This window comes from Stigmatopora argus, chromosome 22 (assembly GCF_051989625.1).
Source record: "Stigmatopora argus isolate UIUO_Sarg chromosome 22, RoL_Sarg_1.0, whole genome shotgun sequence".
Taxonomy (NCBI): Eukaryota; Metazoa; Chordata; class Actinopteri; order Syngnathiformes; family Syngnathidae; genus Stigmatopora; species Stigmatopora argus.
This window is the reverse complement of record NC_135408.1, coordinates 6,611,953-6,628,486: the sequence shown is the minus strand read 5'-3', so window position 1 is coordinate 6,628,486 and position 16,534 is coordinate 6,611,953. Positions and strand designations below refer to the sequence as shown.

General features: G+C 38.5%; 1 protein-coding gene and 2 long non-coding RNA genes across 8 annotated transcripts; 2 read left to right on the top strand and 1 right to left on the bottom strand.

Annotated features, from left to right (window-relative positions):
* Positions 1 to 362: 362 nt before the first annotated feature.
* Positions 363 to 11,256, top strand: wnt11 (wingless-type MMTV integration site family, member 11). Of its 6 annotated transcripts, XM_077593028.1 has the most exons (8): positions 374 to 444; positions 584 to 754; positions 859 to 1,065; positions 3,179 to 3,274; positions 5,690 to 5,934; positions 6,673 to 6,950; positions 7,020 to 7,312; positions 10,441 to 11,256. In XM_077593028.1, exons 4-8 carry the CDS (start codon positions 3,192 to 3,194, stop codon positions 10,613 to 10,615), a joined length of 1,074 nt encoding a protein of 357 aa, XP_077449154.1. In that variant the 5' UTR covers positions 374 to 444; positions 584 to 754; positions 859 to 1,065; positions 3,179 to 3,191; the 3' UTR covers positions 10,616 to 11,256. The 6 variants fall into 6 exon arrangements, with proteins under 6 accessions (XP_077449150.1, XP_077449149.1, XP_077449154.1 ...); XM_077593024.1 differs by lacking the exons at positions 584 to 754; positions 10,441 to 11,256 and adding an exon at positions 8,863 to 10,393 and having other exon boundaries at positions 363 to 444; XM_077593023.1 differs by lacking the exon at positions 584 to 754 and having other exon boundaries at positions 364 to 444.
* Positions 11,257 to 12,164: 908 nt separating this feature from the next.
* On the top strand, positions 12,165 to 13,970 carry LOC144067908 (uncharacterized). The gene is made up of 6 exons (XR_013298064.1): positions 12,165 to 12,278; positions 12,493 to 12,584; positions 13,346 to 13,410; positions 13,494 to 13,705; positions 13,768 to 13,811; positions 13,850 to 13,970. It is a non-coding gene; the product is annotated as an uncharacterized LOC144067908 (long non-coding RNA).
* Positions 13,971 to 14,008: 38 nt separating this feature from the next.
* LOC144067909 (uncharacterized) lies at positions 14,009 to 15,678 on the bottom strand. The gene is made up of 4 exons (XR_013298065.1): positions 15,575 to 15,678; positions 14,878 to 14,944; positions 14,512 to 14,783; positions 14,009 to 14,089 (listed from the first exon to the last, which is right to left on the bottom strand). It is a non-coding gene; the product is annotated as an uncharacterized LOC144067909 (long non-coding RNA).
* Positions 15,679 to 16,534: the final 856 nt, after the last annotated feature.

Genomic DNA, 16,534 nt, shown 5'->3' with positions numbered 1-16,534 from the left:
AGAGGCTGAGTGTAAAGTCTTTCTGAAAGCGCCACAACACCCACACATGTCACAATCTGTGCCCATTCACAGTTGACTGCAATGTAAAACACATCTGCCTACAACAGTGCTGCCCAAACTACGGCCCGCTGCCCACTTTTTTTGGATGCAAATATCATTGAATATGGCCTGTGCAAGTAGCTTCAATTCTGGCTATGTTCTGTTGCACTGCTCAACTTTAACACTAGATGGCGCTAGTTTACCTAAACAGACCAGGGCCAAAGGGGTGCCAAGCCGATTCCGCAGAATGGGTCCTGGTCTTTGTTCCAACCGATCCAGTGCCAACAGTTTAACCAATGATGTGTCTTCTAAAATAAGTAGCACCTGACTTTAATCAACTGATTACACTTGCAAAAGCTATTTTGTTCAATTGGAATGAAAACCTGCACCCACTGCCACCCAAATGTGAGTTTTTTTCAACTTTTCCACTTTATAAAACTTAATGAATACCTATTCAATGCATGAGTGAATTTCACTGATCCCAAAAGTACATTGAGATTGGAATCAGTCTTTTATTCATGCAATGATATTTGAATTTTTGCAGTTAAGAGAATGAGGAGTAGTACACATGCTTTTTCCCAATGGTGGCGTACTGCATCCAAGAGTCTGATGGATGGATGCGACTAGTAATCCCACACCCACCCACACACACACACCCCAAAAACACCCCCACCCGGGTCAGGTCACGGCTGTGCGCTTTCTCATGCTAATGCAGGTGTGACATCAGCAACCACATCAAAAGTGGGCTGGAGTACTTTTGAGTGTGAGTGCGCCTTCTCGGGCTCAGTCCAGTCCGACTTTGGTCTCTCTCTCTCTTAGGCTCCCCTCGAGGAACTCACTACACTCACCATGTGTACCTGTCTGGATTTATTTTTACTTCCTCTCCTGGATTTTGTTCACCAGTCCGGCTGAAAGACCCACAGCGCATTCCTTTTTTTATTTGGAGGATATTTGGAACTTCTTAGTTTTTTTTTTGCCCAATATTGGTTGTTTGGAGGCGACAAGCGGGTCGCCGCAACAAAAAGGGTAAGGTGCAAATTAAAAAAAATATATATATACAATTTCAGAATGATGTGTGCAGTTTGACTTCAACTAAGTTGAAGAAACAGAAAGTGCAAATTTAAAAATATATAAAATTTCAGAATGATGTGTGCAGTTTCACCTCAATTAAGTTGAAAAAAAAGAATGCAAATTTAAAAAAATAATAATTTCAGAATGATGTGTGAAGTTTGACCTCAACTAAGTTGAATAGACAGAAAGTGTGCAAATTTAAAAATATATTAAATGTCAGAATGATGTGTGCAGTTTGACCTCAATTAAGTTGAAAAAAAAGTGCGAATAAAAAAAAAAAGAAATTCAGAATGATGTGTGAAGTTTGACCTCAACTAAGTTGAAAAAAAAAAACAGTTTGTTGAAATAGTTAAGGCATTTTAAAGAAATGTACCAAAATGGGCACTTCAGGAGAATTAACGCAAGTGGAGATGGTTTAAAACACAAGTTTTTAATGTATTTTTTTAATTTAAAATTTTCCAGCCAGGCATTAATCTTATCAGGCATTTTTACTCCATTTTCACTTGAGCCAGTGCCAATCAGGATTATAGGCCCATTATCTCTTTCTTACCTGTGTATTTTAACGCGACACTTGTAAAAGATGACTATCTGTTGATGTTCTGGCAGTACTATCAGATGTTACTGCTCCCACTGGGCGTCCAATGTTTTTGCACGTTTAGTCAAGTGGCAATAACACCAGGCTGAAATGCAGACTGAGAAGATGTGAGCAAATAATGGAGGAGACTGGCACACTGACTGGCTTTTTCAATGTTAAAACTAGGGATGTCGCCATGGCATCTTTTTGCATGCGAATCCATCCCGAAATAGGACATCCAAATGGATTCTTTACCCCAATTTGAACAAAGCTGTCCAACATTAAACTCATTGAAGAGGGTTTTTAGCAACAATATTAATTACTTGTGCTGTACAAAATAAGGTGGTGAACAAATGCCTTTAATACTGGTCATTTCTCATTATAAACTTAAATAATCATAGGACAATGTGAGAAAAGGAGTTGATTGGGATTTTCCTCAATTATATGTTCTCTTTGTTCTGCAAGTTTTATTTTATTTCAAGTGTAAATGAAAAATATATAGTATAGTACTGTATGTGTCTTTAAAAAAAATACACCTAAATTTTGTTGTTTGTTGCCCTTAAGTCTTTTACGGTTGTCGACAGTTCTAGATATAAAATTTGTTTCAATTGTAAAGGCTGGCATTGAGTGATCTTGTTTCGCGCGTTCGTTCAATCACTGTCTCCTAGATTGTACATCTATCACCGTTAGTGGCAGCCAATTATTTAATACTTCAACATAGATATTAATACATTTTTAAAAACCCAATCTTTTTTTAAATCCATTTTTGACCCTCTGAAAATTACGCGATCGGATCCGATTTCCAATCACGGGATCGGATGCGGGTCATCTCTATTTAAAACTACATTAATGTGATAATAAAAACCAGTTTCAATATTAGTTTTTCCCTGTTTATTCATCTTCCAGACTCTACAATACTTTTACTTCAGCACATATATTTACCCATCAGATACTCAATTTATGAACCTGCTCTCTGGATTATAAAATCTGGACAATCTCCCTTCCCTAAACTATAGAAGCAAAATATGAACTTCGAACTGAGAATAAAATTAGGACTGCTTGCTGGCGAGGTGTCAGCTCTGGCCTACTGCCAGGTTGCCCGTCACAAGGTCACTTGGACACCTCTTTCTACAGACCTACTCATGCACGCCAAATTATGACCTACCAAAACCAAAACACGCTTTGTTACATACACCCCCCAAAAAAATCAATGCCCAAAAGGAAATACTTTCAGTGCAAATTCATGGTTTGTGTGTACATCTACAGATTGATTACTCGTGCGCAAAGTATGAGGGTGTTGATGGTGAAACCTAATCCATTTTTATGGGGTGGGGGTCACTTCCTAGAACTCCCCACTCCAAAAACTATTACATGTATCCGCCATTCTTTTTTACATCAATGAAGTTTGAGTTCCAAAGAAAGCCGAAAATAAGCTTCAGATACTAAATCTCTGTTTATATCTTTGTCTTTTTTGGGTCCACATCTAAACCCCAGTTCTTGTTCAACCATGAGGAGGTGCTCCCACGTTCTGCCTCTGACTGTGCTGGCCGCTCTGCTGCTGTCTCAGGTCTGCTCTGGCATCAAATGGCTGTAAGTTTCCCTTTCTTCAATTTCCGCCGCTTTACAACCCGTCAGTTCCTGCGACGTCATGCAAATACGCCACGGCGTGTGACGGTTTTACGCGTGCTGGGGTGTTTTATAGCACCAAGGGCCCTCGGCGGCTTTGAAGTGGGCCACGGTATTCTCCGAGTCGCTCCCGATGAGGGGAACGCTTGTGCGGATAGGAGATTAACGGGCAGTTCCTCCGGCTACCGACGGAAACGTCTTTAATAACTTTGATGCGGCTTCAGTCAACAGAGACGGCGAGGTTCACTTTTAAGCAATCTGATCTCAACTTTGCCATCGAGGGAACAGTAATAACCTTGGAAAAGCAAAGATAGCTGGCCTGAAAATGTGTGGCCTTGTATGAGCAGAAGCGCTATGGAAAATGAATGAATTAGTGTGTGCATACTTCTGATATGAATTTGGAAATCTTTTTATAGGACAGTAATAGCAATGCAAGCAAAGTTGATAGTTGGGGCGGATACGCAGTTCTCCGCATTTTGCCAAAAGGTCATGCAGAAAATGACAGCTTTTCTGCGACCTTGAAAAACAACGACAATGTTTACAAGTTTTGTCTCCATGATGAAAAACAATATACTTCAGTACTGGATTCTGTTTACACATCAAAGATACATAGACAAAGGGTATTTGAGAGATGTTTTAGGGGGGGGATTATGGTTGTGGGCGTGTAACTGATTGTTGAATAGATTTGAAACATACCAAAATGCCGTTTTACGAGGTTGTTGTCAAGTTGGTGTAGTGTCATCGCGATTTTTGGCCAATAGATTAACGTTCATTGAGTTTGTGTCATGCAAAAATGATGCGTTACACATTTGATGTCTTTTCACGGACAATCCCATAAAGATGCAGGAATTTGAAATAAACAGTATTGTTCAACATTTCACAGAAAAAATGAAACACTCATGTTTTTAATCTCGGAAAAGATCAGTTTTATAAACTACTACTAAAAAAAAACCACAAAAGAACTATAGTTTTAAATATTATTATTATTTACTGTAACAATTAGTCTGTGGGACATACAATACCTATTACAAATGCCACCTAAGTAAAGGTAAAATCTATAATCTTAGGGTTTATTAATTTCTAAAGCCATTTTTTAAAATGTTCATTAGTAATATTTAATTTTCCTCCGTTCCCCTGGAAAGATCCTTTGCAGCATTAAGTATAAGACCAAGAAATTCCTTAATAGCTTCCCACCAAGACTGAAGGTTCTCAACCATCCATTTATGTTTGTTTAATTTCCTGCTGCAACACAGTGTACACTTTGTATTCCTGGAGTTGTGTTATATTTCATTATATCTATTTTAAAAAGGCCAAACAGTTGCAGTTGCCGCACACTAGTCTTAAAATGAGGGATTTTTTTTCTTTTTGCAAGTCTTCTTGACTTTTATATTGAACAAACCTTCATTCGCCCCTCTCGGTCATAATGCATTGGACGTATAGTGCCGTCAATGGCGGCAAATAAGTTAACTTTTTAAGGCAAAAATAAACCGTTCTGGACCACGTGAGATCTAGTTGGCATTAATCTGGCTAACAAACTGGTCTAGATAACCTAGAACCGGCCCTACCAAAATGAGACTTGTGTCTAAAACAAAGTATGATGTATTTTAGTCCTGATGATGCACAGCGTCGTATAGCAAAGCAGATGCGATACTAAACACCTGTGCATGACCAGGAGCGCTCGCTCTGCCGTCGCAGTTTATCATTGCACATAACACACGGAATCAATAATTCAAAACAGGCCTGTTTTTTTTTGCCTGTTTCTCACGAGCATAGATCAGATGGAGCCTCCCTTGCCTGTAAAATCTTCATTGCTTCTATTATAGTCCAATATGTTTTAATAGTTTTTAAATAGACTATTAACACTAAAGTGAGGCCAAAAACGACAAACCCTCCCGTTGCGCAAAATGGAAGCGGAGAGGAGAGTATGCTAGATATGATCCAACTGGATCAGAGATTATATATGATTTTTTAACAATATTTTTGGTCATTTATCATGGCCAGTTCTGCACTCCAACTTGAAACTTTCAGAGCCAAAAATGTCTCATAGGTTTTCTCCAACCATTTTTTAGATGAGTGGATTTTCTCAGTGAAAAGATGGTTCTGTTCAAATAGCTGTTTATCATTAATAAACGCATATTAAAAAGAATAGTCCAATGTGAGTAATGGAGATTTCCTGAATGTGATTTTCTTGACTTTTCTGCTCGCTAGTCTAAATCTAAATTTAGAGCATAAAATATACTCTATATTTTTTTTTGCAATATATCTCTGGATTATTGTAATTGTTAAAGTAAATCATGAATGCATATAATGAATTGAGCTCACTCATTTCTTTCAATTGATTTTCCGGAATGATTCTTTTTTTCTTCTTCCTCTCCACAGAGCCATATCTCACACCCCCAAGAGCTTACCCATCAACCAGACCCAACATTGTAAACTGTTGCCTGGCTTGGTGTCGTCCCAAGCTCAACTGTGCCGTAGCAACATGGAACTCATGCAAACCATCATCCAAGCAGCCCGAGAAGTCAAGAAAACATGCCAAAAGACCTTTGCTGACATGCGCTGGAACTGCTCCTCCATAGAAATTCCCACCGATTCACCCAAGTATCGTCCAGACCTTGATCGAGGTACTCCATGTCACGTAAATGATTTAGTCACCCAAAAGCAACTCCATTCATTGTTTACGTTTGTCAAACTCATGGACAAACAAACAAAAAGTTAGTTTCACTCAAGTAACTTTATAGTATAGTCCTGAATTTGCATTTTTTGCAATATAAGGATTATTTGTAGCCCTTAACTCTTTCACTGCCATTGACATCAAATGCATTTCAATTGGCATTGATTGAAGATCACTAGTCAGACTGGATTGGACGTCTATCGCGGTTTATGGCAACTAATATGTTAATGCTTAAAAACAAATTAATACATTTTAAAAAAAAAGCTTTTTTTTTTTTACCCCATTCGAATCATCTGAAAATGACGTGATCTGTCCCAATGGGTTCCGGAACATCTCTAACATACAGATAGATGCCTTTAATATTGTGTGAAAATATTAAAAAAGTTAAAGGGACAGACAAAACTTGAAAGACGTATTTGATAAGTAAAGTTGAAACAAATAAAAAAATGACTCATCTTACAAGTGTGATGTCAGGTTCACCCTTGCACATAAACACTGATATTGAATCAAGAAGAGGTGCATAATGGGTATTTAAAGAGGGCGATTGGACTCCCTCGCTAAAATAGTACCGGTGTAGATAAAATGTCAATTTGAATGAGAAGCTTGCAAATGAAAAAAAAGAGTTTTAATCGTTAACAAATGGTCTGGGCCAATAGAAAAAGTGTGATTTCCTGCTTTGCTTGACCAGGAACCAGGGAGTTGGCGTTCGTCTACGCGCTCTCTGCCGCCACCATCAGCCACACCATCGCCAGGGCGTGCACGTCGGGAGATTTGCGTCTGTGTTCGTGCGGGCCCATCCCGGCCGAGATCCCGCAGCCCGGTTATCGCTGGGGGGGCTGCGCCGACAACCTGCACTACGGTTTGGTGATGGGCTCCAAGTTTGCCGACGCTCCCATGAAGATGAAACGTGCGGGCTCCCACGCCAACAAACTCATGCACCTGCACAACAGCGAAGTCGGGCGACAGGCAAGCGCGACCTCGCCGAGACGTCGGCAGATTCCGTTCACTCTAAGCTCGCTTCTTCTCCGTCAACAGGTCCTGAGGGAGGCGGTGGTGATGAAGTGCAAGTGTCACGGTGTCTCCGGCTCCTGCTCAATCAGGACCTGCTGGAGAGGCCTTCATGATTTAAAAGAGATCGCCATGGACCTGAAAATAAAGTATCTGTCTGCCACCAAAGTGGTTCACAGACCCATGGGGACACGAAAGCAACTGGTGCCCAAAGACATTGACATCAGGCCCGTGAGGGAGAACGAGCTGGTCTATCTGCAGAGCTCCCCGGACTTCTGCACCAAGAATGACAAACAGGGTTCAGTTGGGACGCAGGACAGGTGAGGCTAACTTTTTTTACCTTATGTGGTAGTCATTATCTCCAATTCTGCATTAGATGGTGACATACAGATGTACAGATTCTACCATACATGTTTAGGATGTCAACTCACCAATGCCTACAGTGGTTTTATCTTAATATGGCTTTATAACCAATTGCATCCTTTTCTACCCTAATCTGTCCTGTCCTCCCTCTTCTATGTTGGCATATCACCTCCTTGCAGGGTTTCCCCCTTTTTTTTAAAAAAAGAATCCACGATGATATGTACCGTCAGATGGCAAGTCTACTTATATTCAGGTAGCACGTGTTTTCAATCATGTTTTTCTGGGCCTTTTTTTTTGCAGTGGCCGGGAAGTGTCACACAAGTTTCAGATTCCCAATGCTTTGCAAAAGAATAAAAAACAGGAAAGTCAACAGCCATAACACAACTGCAAACTGACCACAAAGGCAGTAGACGAATATGTTATAATGGTTAGAGGATATTGTGTACCTTGCAAAGTGTATTGACCATTGAAAGTCTACTATTTTGGGTCCTGATTGCTGCTTTAGGATTTTTTTGTAGGTTTTTTTTTTGCGTTGGGAATTTTTTCAAAGTAGTATTTCGAATTCCCTGTTGGCACAAACTAAACTATGCCGCCGTGTGAAAAAAATGAGCTCTTAAGAGTGACAAAACTACCCCACAGGTGAAAATAGGAAGTGAGCAATCTCGACTGTTAACTGGTCCAGGATGTTGATTTAGGAAAGTGGTGTCCTGCCCGGTGGCACAGTTTAGTTAGCAGACTGAGTGATAACAACCTGAGCACTCTGTCTCTGGCTTGTCTGAGCATGTGTCGCTAAAGAAGGCCACTGTGACTGAGATCCTTGTGCTTTTATCTCAAACAATGACTAATGCACTTGCGCCGGGGCCCGCGAGACCGTTATCAAGTGAATGGAGCGCGCGCAGATTTTGGAAGCATTTAAAGGTTTCCCGTAGATAAAGGCGAGCCAACACCATTTTGGCTCGCTGCGTCTCGAAGCTGCGCGCTGCGCGTGAGAATTGAGCGGGAAGCGAGGAGTCGTTTTGTCTGGGAGTCTTACGCATCTGGCTAAGCTGTATCATGGGGAAAATATGGAACATGAGCATTATCTTTTGAAAGCGGTTAGGAAGGCGCCAAGTGTGCTGCTGTGACACCTTTCCTCGCAAATGTACGCCTACTCTAATCTGTTGGGTTTTGTCGTCATGTTTTATTCATCGTTTACGTGCTGAGATGCTTTTTCTCGATATTTCATGACTTTCCCAGGATGGTTCTGAAGTTATTTTTCCCTTTCCACACTCTTTGTCCTCGTCGTGAATGTCAGTCTTCGATATAAGGTTAATCCTTACAATTCAACATTATAAATCATTTGGACATCTGGATAAGTAGTTTGAATGTAGTATTTGGAGTAAACTGGCCTTTAAATGTTAGTCAATCTCTAATATTTTGCTCAAATCAACTTCGCTTGAATCTGAGCCACCAGTAAATTCCCAATATTTTAGTTGGCGTGAACAATAAGAAGTTTTATTTTTTACAGTGTGGACTCCGTGAAGTCATATGAATGTCATATCAGTCATCTTTCAGCCACTTCACAGATAAACAGCAGACATGCTTCATGTCCAGGACACTCGCTGGATGTCATTTCTGCTGTCTGATAGTATCCACGCGAGCACGCAACAATTATGCCTTCACTAAATCACGAGGCGCTCCACATTGTGAGGGGGTGAGAAGACGCCCCCCGTGCCCACAACACTTTGGATTGAAGGAAAACTTTGCAAACGTTCAATCACCAATCACCACTTAACGGGCTTGACACTTGAATGCTCCTCCTGTTTACATTGTTGCACCTGATCCTGGAAGGAATAGAAGTTTTGTGGACATTGTAGGACGGGATGGCCAAGTAATTACTAGTGAAGCCCGAGCCAAGTAAAAAAAAAATGAATAAGGTGTTAAGATATGATCTTAGAGTCCTGTTGTGTTGCTGTTCATATGAATGTGTTCTGACTGTGGTTTGCTTGAATTCTACTGTTATGAAAACAGGAAAAGCTTTGTCAAATTAATGACAAACTCGCGTAAGAACTACATTTTAACTGTTGTTTTTGCAATGCTGTATAACAAGTGTTTGTAACCAGTCTGCTCTCCAATTAATCACATGCAGTGCTTACAATTTGTAACGCCAGAATATTATTGTATATTATTATGTCAAAAAAGACAACTAACCTATTGGCGTCCTTTGAAACATTTCATCCAGCAGTTTGTGCGAACGGAGAGGCCGTTACAGCCCACGGTGGCCCTTTTAATTATCGCCGACCCACCCGTGAGCCCTCATTTTTCTCGCGTCGTCTTTTGTCGCCTTTGTTTCGTACTCTGGAAAAGGCGGTCAAGCGCCCTGCCGTAAAAGGCGCTGAATACACAGGACTGCCTCTTGTCTTATATTTGCCCTTTTCACTCTATGCATCGGTTTTATGATGGCAGAGTGTTAATGGCTGACCCCGAGGAGAGCTCAAGTCAATGGCAGTGAATGAGTTAAAGGTTACCAGCAACAAAATAACCCTGAGGTGTATTGTAAAATATATCCTCATTTCCGCATTTAAAACATGAACAAATAGATTAATCAGAAGTTACCTATGACCTGCATGTGATTAATCACCAATACAATTCGAAATGTGTGACAGCACAAATATACATATTTGTGGGACAAACTCAATGAAAAATGTGCACTATAAAGTGGTAAAAAGTTTGTTTTGCTAAAATTATAGGTGCTACTCCAAATATCAGATCTCATGTCCTAGTGGGGCTTACAACACCCCCAGAATCTTGGTGTCAGAGGCAGGTGGACACCAAGATTCTGGGTCCGCCTGCTCACCTTGGTTGTCGAACGTGCTGACTACTGAGCTAACTCACGAAGACTCGTCGGAGGATGGTTAAGAAAAGTTAACTCATCGAGGATTTACTAAAAGAGCTCTAACTAGTCAATGTGGATTGAAACCACATTGGGATTACAAATACTCTCTATACCGCTGCTGTGGAACAACAGTTAAAATGTAGTTCTTTTTATGCTGGTTTATCATCCATTTGAAGGTGAATCTTCTGACTTCATCTATCCTGATTGCAGGCAGTGTAACAAAACGGCGGCCGGGAGCGACAGCTGCGACCTGATGTGCTGCGGCCGTGGTTACAACCCGTATACGGAGAAGCTGGTGGAACGTTGCCATTGCAAGTACCACTGGTGCTGCTACGTGACCTGCAAGAAGTGCGAGCGGATGGTGGAGCGATACGTCTGCAAATGAGGACGCCCACAATATCCAGAAGGCAAACCGCTGTCTTCCCATTTGACATGTGTATTCCACCTTCAAGTGTTCTGTTCTCGTCTCACTATCATCGCCTTAGTATCCATTTTCCCGCACCCCAAGTTGGTTGAGGGCGGGGAGGGATGACAGTTTATGTGAAGACCGCCGTCCTGCCGGCTAGTTCCTTTTTCTTGTTAATAGCCAGCCATTCCGCCAATGCGGATGAGGAAAGTCTATTTTATTATATTTCTAATAAAAAGTCATAACCGTGGATTTTAACCTGGGAGGAGAGGTTGAGGTTGTCTTTCTCTCTAGAGAGAAATATGCGGACTTGTTTTAAGGTACAGTTGATACGTTTTCCTTCTGCATCAATGGACGTGAGAGGAAAAGTATACAAAGGGAACATCCAGTACTTTTTCACACATGCGGAGCATTTTGGACTCTATTTCTTTATCCCTATGGACAGGAAAAAAAGATAAAGGACTTGAAGATGAATTATCTGTGAGATTTTGACATGCAGTCACTTCAAAATATATTCTATTTTTAAGAGCAACATGAATTAATGGATTTTGTAAACCACTTTGGTGTGGATGTACATACTCTAATTTTGTATACTGAAATAAAGTAAAGTATTTATGAAATTGTGATTTTTCATCATTAAGAAACAAAAGATTTACTATAGTTGGTCTTTTTTTAAACAAATAAAATCCTTACCATGCACTGTCTTTTTTAAGAAAAAAAATCTTGGTATAGATGTTAATTTTTTTTAAAGAAAAAAAGCCTTACTATATATTTTCATTTTTTCAACCAATAAAAGTGTCGGTGTACATGGTCTACTTTTTTTTACCCCCAAAAAATATTTACCATGTATGTATGATAAATACATATACTATATATATATATATATATATATATATATATATATATATATATATATATATATATATATATATACGATAAAGGTAATGTATTTAGGAAATTGTGATTTTCATCATTAAGAAACAAAACACTTACTATTCAAGTTCTTTTTTTAAAGAAAAAAAAACTTACATACATGGTCCTTTTTTAACAAATACATGTCTCATTTATATATATATATATATATATATATATATATATATATATATATATATATATATATATATATATATATACATACAAGGCCTTCTCTGCTGGCCTAAAAAATATCTGAATCACAGACTGATGTTAATTATATTTTGTCCATAAATACTTATTAATTAATTCCAAATTGTCTGAGTTGCACTGCTTCCAGGTATTTTTGTTTTTATATCCAAGCATTTAACCAATCACATTTCAGCCATTGTTTGTTGCCAGGGTCAGAAATCTACTGGGACAACTTCACAATCAGTTCTGCAGGCCCTGCAGCATAAAATAAACTAAATAAATCGAAAAAACAAAACAGAAATAGACACAAAAAATACATTGTTTTCATAATAACGTGTATTAGTCTAAACACTTTATTATCAAAATAATGTATTTTCTTGTGTCTATATTTTTAAAAGGCGTGGCCGAGGTTAGAGTTCAAATAGCCTTCAAAATGGCGGACGAGCTAGTACGGGAGTGGACTGCCGAGCAGCTATGAAGTGACGATTTACCGAAGAAAGACCTGATAAAGTTCTTCCAGGACAATGCAGCGTATTCGGTACGCTGTCGTTTGGTGATTTAGAAGACCCAGTTCTCATTTTAAGAGTGCTTTTTGATGGGAACATGCTTCGTTGGCGTGCTGTAGCCCAACGCGGTTGGAGACAGCAAAATGTTTGCAAACAAATTGGCTACATTGCGCAAACAAATTGGCTACATTGCGCTACCTATAGCTCTTTATGTTTAAAAAGAAATCATTCTATTGTGTGTTTCAGTTCCTCAACGAGCACAGACTGCTGGGAAACCTCAAGAATGTGGCCAAAAAGGAGCAGATTGTCGACGCCATAACGAGTGGTTTGTCAGCAAAGTGAGTCGTTTTTCAAATACTAGTTTCTATTTTCTCGATCCGTGTTATAATTAAATCTCAGCGTTCAGTATTCAATGCGTTGCCCAATTGGCTTGTTTTTCATTATACATTCACATTTCGAATGAAAACACTTTCATACCTGTCAACCTCTGCCGATAACTGCCCTTATAAATGATTATGATTTCCCCTTACAAACTCCAAAAAAAACTTACAAACACCGTACGAGTCGTACGGTGTTTGTAAGGGGAAATCATAATCATTTATAAGGGCAGTTATCGGCAGAGGTTGACAGGTATGCACTTTTCTGGTGTTGATTTTTTTAATGGCAAGAACCTGTGTGGATAACTCGCACCCACACAAATGCCATCAGTGGAGGAGTAAGGCATAAACGGTACCATTGTACGTAAAATACTATTCCTTTTTACCCTGGGCTTGTTTTCCCCTTCACTTTCTTAAAGGAAGACCTCTGGGCTTGGAGCTTTTCATTTTTAGTTTTAAATGTGCTTTTGACAAAACTAAGTGAGACATTCATTCAACAATAGTGCAGGGGTCATATTTGACTCAAGTTTAAACATAGGGTAAAATAACAATTTTTCCTCCGTGTAAGAAGAGGAAATACAAGTGTTGGGCTATTTACTATATTTATTGATTTAAAAAAAAAAGAATGGGTTTGAAATGATTGACTGGAACAACTCGGGGGTTAATTAATGAGTTATTTGGGCATCAAAATGGTTAAATAATCATGCTGTGGTGTTTTGTAGGTTTAAAGTCCCGGAGATGGTGGAAGAGGTGACAAAGCAGGTGAAATCGACAAGTCAAGGCAGAAGTAGGACCCAAGTCTTTCAGGTTATTATTTTATTGTTTTCATGTAATGTGTACTAATACTCTTTGTATCTTGCTTCTCTTCAGGGTCCAGCCAAGTTTACCAAATCAATGCTAAGGGTGACAAGACAACCCCCCCAACTCTGGTCCTTGAGGGCTCCTGTCCATATCTCCCACCACATCTGAATCAAATGATCAAGATCCTGATTATTTGATGTTGGTGGAGGACATGGAAAATAGACTGGATAGGGGCCTCTGAGGACTGCCGTGGACAAAAAGAACACCAAGCCACCAGATGGGTATGTTTAGTATGTTCAGATTTCACCCCCACCCCTGTATTTAATGTTGTTGCCTTTTGCAGTGGGATGAAAACCTGGTGATGGAGTCAAGGACAACTGGGAACAGGTGACAAAAAAAGCCTAAAATAGTATTTTTTTTTTCAGAATTCCACCTGAGGGGAGAAGATTGTCCATTTATCCGATGGACAATTGCACTACTTCATTTTTAATTGCTGGATGACTTGTGAACTTATTTCAAAACCTCAATAAATGTGGAAAAAAAAAAGTTCTTGGTGTATGGTTCTTCACAAAAAGCAAGTAACATGAGTAGTAGAAAATTTTTATTAACAAGAAAACATTGACTCTTGCACACTTAGGCATCATATTAAGTTTTTTTTTCTCCACCTGCAAACAGGAGAAAAAAACAAAATCAAGCTAAAAAGTCAGTGTTTTTTTTGCCTAAGTATAAAAAAAGAAAAAAAAAACACAGAAATGGAAGTGTTTTATTCTGTGTTTTTTTTTCTTCCTTAAACACTTATAAAAACTACTGCTCCAAAATCTACCTAAGCCAATAATTAAATATTGATTTATTGGCTTAGGTAGATTTTGAGCAGTAGTTTAAGTTAGCATTAGAAATTTCATTTAATGTTAACAAACTAATTGTACCCCAAAAAAAACGACTGCTCCAAAATCTACTGAAGCCAATATGTAATAACATTACATATTGGCTTCAGTAGATTTTGGAGCAGTCGGTTTTTTTGGTACAATTAGTTTTTATGTTAACATTAAATGAAATTTCTAATCTTTAAAAATAAGATCCTTCTTACCTTAGGGCATCCCACTTTGCCAGAGAGCTGTGGACTTTACGAGAAGTAAATCACAACTTCAATGAAATCTCACCCTGGCAATACATGTCATAATAGATCACATTGAGTTACACAAGATTATGTTTCAAGCTTTATATAGTTTGGATATTCGACAATAAACAAATACATTACCCTGCCAGAATTCAGAGACACCACATGATGCAACAGAAGCATCATCTTCAAGCAGGCAACTTGCGAGGAAGATCACCTGACCCTCCAGTCTGGACGTGGACCTGTTGCATGCAAAAAAAGAGGCAAAAGTTATAAATAAAGCCTGAAGATTCACCAAATAGGCTAAGGTGCAGTTTTTGGGGGAAGTAGTTTTACCTTCATCTGACCCAGTCTTCTTTCCTGTAACTTCAAGGTTGCGAGTGTCCTCGACACACAGGAAGAGCTGCGTGTTGATGTTAAACAAGGAAACATCGATTTAACCAAGCTATTTGGGTGCTGCCAAACAATTATTTTAGGAATCAATTGAGCCAGGAACTAACTAAATCGTGCCTCTGGATGTCATTTTTGAGTGAGCCTTTACCCAGCTAACTAGCCGTTGATGTCTCAGCTTGGTTTGATTACATTAAAAGTATTTCTACACGACGCAATAATGGAGAGAATATGGATCACTTACTTTTAAAGTCAGATGGTCGTCGCGAAGTTAATGCTAAGATAACTAGTCACATACGGGACACAGCCGTTGGGCAATAGGTGCCCAAACTTAAATGGTCGACGGTGTGTTCAACCTGGCATTAAACTAAGATTTGTTGGCGTTTTGGCTCAATTGGAGAGAATATGGATCACATACTTTTAAAGTCAGATGGTCGTCGCGAAGCTAATGCTAAGATAACTAGTCACATATGGCACACAGCCGTTGGGCAATAGGTGCCCAAACTTAAATGATCGACGGTGTGTTCAACCTGGCATTAAACTAACAGATTTGTTGGGGTTTTTGGCTCAATTGATTCCTAAAATAAGCTCCCAGTAGCGTGATAAAACTGCACTTAGGCCAGTAAACTGCTCTACACCTTACCTTACGTGCATGGCGTCCATCAGCGTAAAAACGCTGATCTAAAGGGCAAGAGACTGCGCATGTGCTCAATTTACACAGGAAACCACGCCCATATTGTCTCGCCATATTGAAGGTGGAAAAGATGGTGGCTTGCTTACCGTGCTTTACGAGGTGGTTTGTTCTCCCAACTCATGTTTTGAAGATGACGTGGAGTAGTCGTGATTTTTGTGGTCTTGATGCTATAAAACAGTATGTGACTCATCATTTTCTGAACCGCTTTATCCTGAGATTAATATTAATATAAAATAATATAATATATATCCTGAGATTAATAGAATATAACATAATATAATATATATTATATACAAATATATTATAATAAAAGTAAAGTATTTGTGAAATTGTGATTTTCATTACTAAGAAACACAAGGCTTACTATACATGGTCTTTTTCTTTTCTTTTAAGAAAAAAGCCTTACAATACATAGTCTTTTTTTAATGAACAAATACAAGGCTTACCATACAAGGTCTTTTTTTTAAAGAAAAAAAAAGCCTTACTATACATGGTCATTTTTAGAACAAATAAGTCTCACTACACATGGTCACACATATATAAATCTATATATATATAAATCTATATATATATATATATATATATCTATATATATATCTATCTATCTATATCTATATATATATCTATCTATCTATATCTATATATATATCTATCTATCTATATATATCTATATCTATCTATATCTATCTATATCTATCTATATCTATCTATATCTATCTATATCTATCTATATCTATCTATATCTATCTATATCTATCTATATCTATCTATATCTATCTATATCTATCTATATCTATCTATATCTATCTATATCTATCTATATCTATCTATATCTATCTATATATATATATATATATATATATATATATAGTAGATATACACAGATATTTTTTTAGGATAAAAGCTTTA